The following is an 8,929-nucleotide window of genomic DNA, read 5'->3' as shown; positions in this document are numbered from 1 at the left end:
AAGGACACCTGTAATTTCATTGGTATCAATCCGGAAATAAGTAAGGCTGGAGAGGTTTTCTATGTCCGAAGGTAAAACACCAGATATTTGATTTCCTCCCAAATGTAGCATTCCAAGTTGAGAGGAAAGGTTACCTAATGAACTTGGTAGATGGCCTTGTAGACGGTTATTAGCTATCGAGATCATTTGTAGCCTAGTACAGTTGGTTAAGCCATTCATAAAGTCCCAATCCTGCTTTCTGTGTGCTTGAAGTTGATTGGACTGAAGATTTAGGTGATACAGTTTGGTAGGTTTTCCAATGGAACTTGGTACAAGCCCAGTAAAATTATTAGATGAAATGTCTAGTAAACCTAGGTTGGAAGAGTTTACCACAGAGCAGGGGATATGCCCTTGGAAGAAGTTCCCTCCCAATGAAAGTATTTCTATGCTGGGTAGCGAGTCAAGAAGATTTGATGGTAAATCTCCACTTAGATGATTAAAACCAAGGTAAAGAACATCAAGAGTAGAGAGATTTAAGATGGCTTGTGGAAACCTTCCTGACAACATGTTTTGACTCGCAGCAAGATACCCAATCGAGACGAACTTTGAGAAATCATTTGGGATGTTTCCCTTGATATTGTTTGACATGAAACCAACACCCAATAGCTCCGTGATATTGGCAAGAGAAGAGGGGATGGTTCCAGTAAGATTATTGAATGAAAGGTCCAGCCCTTGAAGATGAGGGGGGAAATTATTATTGAATTGTCCAATGAGGTGATTGCCATTGAGGAGTAGCACCTTGAGGTTGGAACTGTTTGTAAAATCAGGTATTTTTCCTTGTAATGTGTTGTTGCTCAAGTAGAGGTTTTGGAGATGATGCAGGTGGCCAAGGGACAGAGGGATCTCTCCGGTGAATGAATTTGTGTCTAAGTACAGAAATTTTAGGAATGTTAGGTTTCCAAGAGAAGGGGAGATTACTCCTACTAAACGTTGGTTCGTAAGGTTAAGAGAAATGACACGATTGGTTGTCTTCTTTCTGCACAAGACTCCTTCCCAGCTGCAAAAGTGATTGCTGTCATTCCAAGAAATCAGGACTTGCTGGGGATCAAGAGTGATTGCCTTCTTGAACTCAAGCAGTGAGAGCTTATCTGTCTCGTTTCCATACAACGAACTGCAAATGATTTGGACTGCACTGCACACCATAAGCAGCAACTGAAACAGTCCAATTATAGTGATCTTCATGGCCAGCTCTTTGGTCGAATAGTGCTAGGTCTTGGTTATATCATATATGCAGACAGAGAAAGAGAAAGGGGGTCAACACATGTCTGGCAAGTGTTCTTTTTGAAAGAACATTCAAGAGCCTAAAGTTTCAATAGAGAAGGTGTTTTAAGAAAGTTAGGGAATGTTGGTAAATGGACAAATGTGAAGTACCATAAAGCTTTTATTTTTCTTTACCTCGTTTCGTCAGAAAGATTCCACAACATGAAAGCTGCTTGCTGCTATAGGTTGATGAATGCAACTGTCCTTCAGACTTCAGAATCAGAGTTGAGAAGTAGCTTCAGAAACATACAGTTAGCAGATATACTTATTCAGAAACATACAGTTATGATTTTTCTTTCTTTTGGTTTTTTTACTACGCATATATTTTTTATACTAGTTAATGAATGATGAATCTGACTCCCGCAGTTTCGTAAAAACAAAAAGAAAAGAAATATGATCACCAGTCATTGAAAAGAAGGGCTCTAGTGTCAAAGACTTGAAAGAGGGGATGCAAGCCAGAAGCTAGCAAAACAAGTTCTAGGTAACAAAGAAACAATAATTTCTTATCATCTAACAGTATCTTTCTAATCATATGTGTACTATCTCAATTTCATATTATAAGTCGTTTTAACTTTCTTTCTAAATCAAACTACTTTAGCTTTGACCAAATTTGCAGAAAAATATAGCAATATTTTCAACATAAAACAAAGAAACTATCAAAATATATTCAATGTTAGATTTAATAAAACTAATTTGGTGCTATAAATGTTAGCTATATTTTTCTATAAACTTGATCAAACTTTCAAGAAGTTTGACTTTAAAAAAAATCAAAGCAACATGAGAGGGGGGGGGTATTAAATATGCATAAAATTCATGAACAGAAACAAGCCTGTAGATACATGGAGACCCATCCCACAAAAGCCCCCAAAGCAGTCAATTAATAGATGAACATAAACAAATTAAATTAAAAGATCAATCGACATTCATTCAAGAAGGTTATTTACCAGCGAGAAGAGTAGCCTTCAGCCTGCAGTCTAGTGGCCATCAGCAATCAGCTGCCTCATTTTGTAGAGCCGTGGCGTCTGCACTGTCTTGGCAAAGACCTTCGAATTAATCGACAGAACAAACACCAGTTTTTCTCCAGAGAAGATACTAATCATGACTGCAAGTGGAGGACGTGCCTAACTTTTGCCCATGGTTTTATCTTGATGAGAGGCAGATTACACTATTGATTGATGCAGCAATGGTGACGCCACTGGATTTAATTATACTGTCAGGTCCCCCCAAGTTTTATTATTGTATGATTTCATGTAGACCAGTCTAACTGAGACGACGACAAGCAAAAGGCAATAGCAACATAGCAAGTTGATGATTTTCTCAGCACAAATTTTTGTCCAGCCAGTCAAAATTTTCTGCCTTGTATTTAGTACTCCCTCCTTCCCTAAATGTTTGACGCCGTTGATTTTTTTAAACATGTTTGACCATTCGTCTTATTCAAAAACTTTTGTGAAATATGTAAAACTATATGTATACGTAAAAGTATATTTAACAATGAATCAAATGATAGAAAAAGAATTAATAATTACTTAAATTTTTTAAATAAGACGAACGGTCAAACATGTTTTAAAAAGTCAACGGCGTCAAACATTTAGGGATGGAGGGAGTACCAGTTTCGGGTCAAATACCAGCTGGCTTCCAAGCAGGCCCTTGTATTTTTCTTTTATGCCATGAGCAATCTCAAAGCATTGTAAGTTGTAACCCAGAACAAGTACCACATGTGACATGTGTTATATATAATTCGATCCATTAAATATAATCAAATTGATTATGAAACACAACATCAAACCAAATAAGGTTTCGTTCGAGAGACCCAATTTCCCAGTCCATTCACAGGGGAAAAAAAACAGCTGAGTACAAAATTCAACGCAGATGGCAGTCATCACCCAAATCAGCTAGTAGCTGAGAAGAAAGTTCCATTGTTGACAAATTAAGGAACTAACAAGAAAATTTTCAATGTTCTGTGAATATAAAGCTGACCAGTCCTTATCTCCATCAACAGCAAAAAGCATGAGGGCTGAATATTGGTATCAATTACTCTAAAAGAAAAGAATATGATAACAGTGCAGAGTTTCCAACAATACCATGTATCTGCAGTGTAATTGTGTAAGATTCCAAACCAAATGTAGTGCTCGGATTATTACAGCAATAACAAGAGTTGTGATTTCATTATATAAGAGAGAGTGACAATATTAAACATGCCATGCGAGAAGGTAGCAGAGTATCTCACAGCTATAGGCAGGGTACATATCTTACATTATATTACCTAGTTGCCTCAGAGATATGCCTCCTTGTTCCATGTAGCTTTGCAGCCACTTCTCGCATGTCCATGCGCTCGTACGGGGACTGCTTGGTGCAGCAAAGTCCAATGTTTAGCACTGAATGTAAACCCTCAGAAAAGATTTCCTTCATGGCAACTGGAGATTCCTTTGAGCAATCCAGTTCGTCTTGTAGTAATACAGGGTCAACAATATCTAGTATCTTGTCAGGAAAGTTCATACTAACGAATTTTGCAATATCCAGACCATCCTTGAACATATCATCTGTCGGTCCCTTCCGTAAGAATACTTCAAGGAGAACAATTCCAAAGCTATAAACATCCGCAGCAGTTGAAACTTGACCACCAGATGCATACTCTGTAGACATCAATCAAGGATAACTTAGTCCAAATGTTGGTAGAAGCACAAAAAATTCTCAAGTTAAATTGAAAAACAGGAAATAATACCAGGAGCAACATATCCAATGGTTCCTTTTATTGCAATCATAGAAGTTGAGTTTGAGTCACCGACAGATGGTACTGCAGCATCAGCTTTGAGCCTCGCAAGACCGAAATCTCCAACATAAGCTTTCATATCATTGTCCAGAAGAATATTGCTAGGCTTTATGTCACAATGAACAACAGTTTCTTGGTTGTTATGGTGAAGATATTCCAATGCATCTGCTATGTCCACAACAATGCTTAGCCTTTGAGAAAATGTAATGATGTTCGAAGTGAAACCATTCTCACTATCTCTAGTTGAGTGCAGTAGAGAATACAAGTCTCCTTGTGGAATTAACTTATACACCAGGGCTCTGAAATCATTTCCCTTAGTATCCAGACTTGAGCACACAGTTAAGATAGGAACTAGATTGCGATGCCGCACTTTTCTCAAAGCATTGCATTCCGTGATAAAACTATGTTCTGCTCCTTCTGTCTCCAGGCTGAAAACTTTAACAGCAACCACATCTCTGCCTTGGAACAATTCCCCTTTGTAAACATGACTGTATATTCCTCTTCCAATTATATTAGATGCTGAAAACCCTTCAGTTGCCTTGGCGAGATCATTGTAAGAAACTTTGGGAAATTTGCTATCAAATGGGGTCAAAGATGTACATTTTTTCTTCTGTTTTCCCCTCCAGAGCAATAATAGATATATGAATATAACTGACACCAGGCTAGCAAATAATATCACCAAATACAGCAAAATAGATCGTTCACTCCTAGATGAATTCAAAGGCATGACATAACATGTGGGTAGGTGTAAATTGAGTGCCCCGCCACAAAGACCCTCATTTCCATTGATGTGCACTGCAGTTGCATTCAAGAATATTCCTTCTGTTGGTATCTCACCGCTGAGATTGTTAAATGACAAATCTACTTGTTCAAGGAGCCATAACTTTCCAAGATTAGCATGTATTGATCCACTTAAGTTATTGTGAGACAAGTTGAGAACTTTCAGACTTCTTATGTTGCCTAATGAAGTAGGAATGCTTCCACTAAGAATATTCGAGCCCAATTTGATGCCTTCCAAACTTTCACAATTGCCCAGTGAACTAGGAATATCTCCAGATAAATTGTTGGATGAAAGATATAAATACATGAGTTGCTTAGCATTTCCTACCCTGGCACTAAGCTGCCCATCAAAGTTGTTGAAAGACAAATCAATTAACCGTATTGTTGGGATTCTGAAGATCTCCATTGGTACACTACCATGGAGTTTGTTGTTTGAAATGCTCAATGTTTCAAGCGTTTGCAGGTTTCCCAAGCTTGCTGGTAAAGGTCCTCCAATTTTGTTATAGTCTAGCCAGAGAGATCCCAGTACAGATAAATTTGAAAGGGATGTTGGAATAAACCCAGTAAACATGTTCTCATGTAACAATATCTGTTGTAAATTACTGAGAGTTCCAAGCCATTTTGGGACTGCACCAGTAAACTGGTTGTTGTCCAGTCCAATATAAATCAGGTTTGGAAGGTTTGCTATGCCAGAAGGAAAACCACCTGATAATTGATTTCCACTCAAAAACAATTGTACAAGCTGAACAGAAAGGTTACCTAATGAAGTTGGCACATGTCCTTCTAGATGATTACTAGCTATCGAGAAAGCTTTCAGCTCAGTGCAGTTGGCTAAGCTGTCAAGAAACTCCCAATCTTGCTTGTTACGAGCTTGAAGTTTATTGGACTGAAGATTTAACCAAGATAGCTTGGTTAGTTTGCCAATGGATCTAGGCACCACACCGGTGAAGTTATTGCTTGCTAGCTCAAGACGATATAGCTTGGAAGCATTTATCAACGAAGAGGGGATTTGCCCTTGAAAGCAGTTGTCTTCTAATTCAAGTAGCTGAAGGTTGGGTAGACAATTACCAAGATTGGATGGTGCCTCTCCAGTTAGATTATTAAACCCAAGGCTAAGACCAATAAGAGTAGAAAGGTTTAAGATGGCTTGTGGAAACCTGCCAACCAACTTATTTGCACCTACATACAAGAATTGCAGGCTGGATAACTTTCCGATCTCATGTGGGATATCGCCCTGGATGTTATTATATGTGCAGGTAAGCACATTTAGCCTTGTGATATTAGCAAGAGAAGCAGGAATGGTTCCACTAAGATGATTGTATGAAAGTTGCAGACTTTGAAGGCGATGAGGCAGCTGCGGAAATTTTCCAACTAGATTATTGCCATTCAGCCGTAGAGCCTTCATACTGGAACAATTTGTAAAATCTGGTATAACTCCTTGCAGAGTGTTGTTACTCAACCAGAGAGTTTGGAGGTGGTTCAAGTGGCCAAGGGATGCAGGGATTTGTCCACTGAATGAATTCTCTGTAAGGGATAGAATTGATAGAAATGTGAGGTTTCCAAGTGAAGGAGAGATTTGCCCTACTAAACCTCGATTTGTAAGATTAAGAGAAGTGACACGATATGGAATCCTCAAGCTGCACAAGATGCCTTCCCAATTGCAAAAGTGGATGCTGTCATTCCAGGACATCAAGGTTTGTTTTGGATCAAGACAGACTGCCTGCTTGAATTCAAGCAGTGCCACTCGATCTGTCTCGTTTCCATATAAGGAACTGCAGGTGACGACATGTGCAGTGCAAGCTAAGAAAATCAAGATAATCTTTCCAGTTGTAATAACCATCATTATTGACTAGCTATGTTCAAATGTAGATCTGGATCATGTGGCCAGACAGAAGGAATGGAACTCTGTCTTGAATCTGGACTGATGTAGCTGCCACTCAGTTCACTTCAAGTTCGCTTCTGATCCCTACAGTTTTAGCACAGATGGATCATTTATCAGACAACGCATAGAATTAGCAGCTATTTTCCTGGTCTAATCAATTCCAAAACACAAGCGGTTTCTGATCAAATATATACTAGAGTGACAAGCCACTGTCAGGGAACCAATTCTAAACTGGATTCTTGGCTTAGTGCCATCTTTATAAGTTTATAGTTTTCAATACTTATCTTCTTTAATGAAAAGATATCTCAATTCTGAACAATGGAAAGGAATGAACTAAACAAGGAAATGCTTACAGATCGGCAGCCTGATTTTGAAGTCATCTAGTAGCAAAGCTCTGACAGACTGTATGCTACTGCACCGTATTCTCTGATTTATAGGCGTGCCAATCATCTGATGCTCGGTTAGCAAACTCAACTTGTCTTCCGTGATTCATGGACTAAGTTCTAACATTTTCTTCTTCAGAGACTTTGCTACTTCTACTACAGTCCTTGGTTCTCGGTGGACTTCATTGCTTGCATGTTCTTTGTCTCTGTCAGAGACTTTCGCTGCATCTGGCCATTCAAACAAGTCGGCTTTGCGGCTGAATGACCCCCATTTGCAATAATTGATTCCAGCTGAACAATTTGCTGCCAAATTCTGCACAGTGCACACAAATGTCTATTCTGAATTCTATTATCCTTCTTTTTCTTTCAAAAAAGAAAAAGGCAAACCATGTCAATTATATTAATTTAGACTAGGATGCAGATGCACAACAGAAAACAACTGCATTATATGCTCTTGTAAATCGCATAACCTCATGAATCAAGCAACTTATCCCAAAATTTCTAAGGGTAGCTCCAAGATGGACACTGAATGCAAATCGCAGAAACAGTAAGTGCTCTCAATATAGATTTGAAGACAAAGTAAAAAAAGAAGAGAAAATTTGGGCGGTTGGACCTCACCTCGCCGTTCCATCCTGTCGCCGACGGGCCGACGGAGATCCATCCAGTACACCCGCCGGCCATCTCCTCCGCCTTCAGCGGCGTCCCAGCCGCCGCTACGCCCATAGCCCCATGCGGGGACATGGCCGACGCCCGCGGCCGCCGGCCCGCAGCGGCGTTATATGGAGTAAAGCGAAATCGCCGCGCCCGCCTGAGCCGCCGGGAAGCGAGCGGCGGTGAGCGACTGGGAGGCGAGGTTGGCCGTCGGCGACTGGCCGAGCCGGAACGAGAGTGACGTGTCACACAGACTAGCGTTTCCCCTTTCATCTACAAAAATTGCAAATACAACCTTCAACTGTTTAACTGTTTTCTTCCTTGCATTTGAATTTCTTTACAAATACTGTAGAACTACAGGATTTGGACCGTACTTAGAGCAAATACTATAAAGTTTAGGCAAAATTTGCTATAGAAAACTCAAAATTTGTGACCTTTGTTGTGAGACACCTAAATAAAGTAAATCTACTCGTGGACACTGTAAAAATGTGGTAATTAGTTGCTGGACACCCGCGGGATTAATTTATTATTTTCTATAAAACGGAGAGAGAAATATTGGTTAAAGACAAGTTTGCCCATGGGTCCACTTGTCAATCTCCCATACTCTCTTGTTATTTTTCTCATCCTCTTATTCCTTTTTCTTTCGTCGCCGCTGAAGGCGTCGTTGGTGAGCTCCTGCAGCGAAGAGGGAGTTGGCACACGCGGTGTGCACGCCTCCTGCTCCTCCTGCCCCAGCGCCGGCACGCCGTTCTTCTTCTCCTGTCGCTGTCGCTGTGGCTCGTGTCGGCGGCGTGGGTTTGCAGCGGCGCCATCTCCGGCCGCCGCCACCGTCCATGTCGCTCCATCGTGTCCCGGATAATACCTGGAGCAGCGCCGACCATCGCCGGTTTCTGATATTGAGGATAAGGGATGTCTAACAAACTCGGTGTAAGGGATGGCAGGTGAACTTTTTCCTTTGCATATTGGTCCAGTATGTTTACAAGCCGGTCCATGTTCTGGGCCGCTATTTTTGCTAGCGTCGTGTATCTTACAATATACTTTCAATCTTTGGAACAGCTATGAGATAACTAGGTGATTCCCCGCGCTTTTCTACGGAAATTCCTAAGTGACTTTTAAATTTTTTTAATAATCGAGATAAAAATAAAAATTATATTAGTTACTAAC

General features: G+C 40.3%; 1 protein-coding gene across 3 annotated transcripts; it reads right to left on the bottom strand.

Moving 5' to 3' along the window:
* Positions 1-1,074: 1,074 nt before the first annotated feature.
* Positions 1,075-8,014, bottom strand: LOC9270785 (receptor kinase-like protein Xa21). 3 transcript variants are annotated; one of them, XM_015761875.3, is made up of 7 exons: positions 7,733-8,014; positions 7,085-7,427; positions 4,022-6,815; positions 3,563-3,932; positions 2,244-2,326; positions 1,435-1,535; positions 1,075-1,251 (listed from the first exon to the last, which is right to left on the bottom strand). In XM_015761875.3, the coding sequence occupies exons 3-5, from the start codon at positions 6,690-6,692 to the stop codon at positions 2,284-2,286; spliced, it is 3,084 nt and encodes a 1,027-aa protein (XP_015617361.1). In that variant the 5' UTR covers positions 6,693-6,815; positions 7,085-7,427; positions 7,733-8,014; the 3' UTR covers positions 1,075-1,251; positions 1,435-1,535; positions 2,244-2,283. The 3 variants fall into 3 exon arrangements, with proteins under 3 accessions (XP_015617361.1, XP_015617363.1, XP_015617364.1); XM_015761877.3 differs by having other exon boundaries at positions 1,435-1,510; XM_015761878.3 differs by having other exon boundaries at positions 1,212-1,340; positions 1,435-1,510.
* Between the last annotated feature and the right edge of the window lie 915 nt (positions 8,015-8,929).

Source organism: Oryza sativa, chromosome 11, assembly GCF_034140825.1.
Source record: "Oryza sativa Japonica Group chromosome 11, ASM3414082v1".
Taxonomy (NCBI): Eukaryota; Viridiplantae; Streptophyta; class Magnoliopsida; order Poales; family Poaceae; genus Oryza; species Oryza sativa.
The sequence above is the reverse complement of the archived record's forward strand: the minus strand, read 5'-3'. Positions and strand labels throughout refer to the sequence as shown.

Excerpts from the sequence above, each read along its gene's own strand:
- LOC9270785 (XM_015761875.3), bottom strand. The coding sequence starts at position 6,692 with ATGATGGTTATTACAACTGGAAAGATTATCTTGATTTTCTTAGCTTGC. Across the intron at positions 3,933-4,021 it reads CATTGGATATGTTGCTCCTG|AGTATGCATCTGGTGGTCAA; the intron begins GTATTATTTCCT and ends TGATGTCTACAG. Across the intron at positions 2,327-3,562 it reads CATATCTCTGAGGCAACTAG|TGCAGACGCCACGGCTCTAC; the intron begins GTAATATAATGT and ends TTGCCAAGACAG.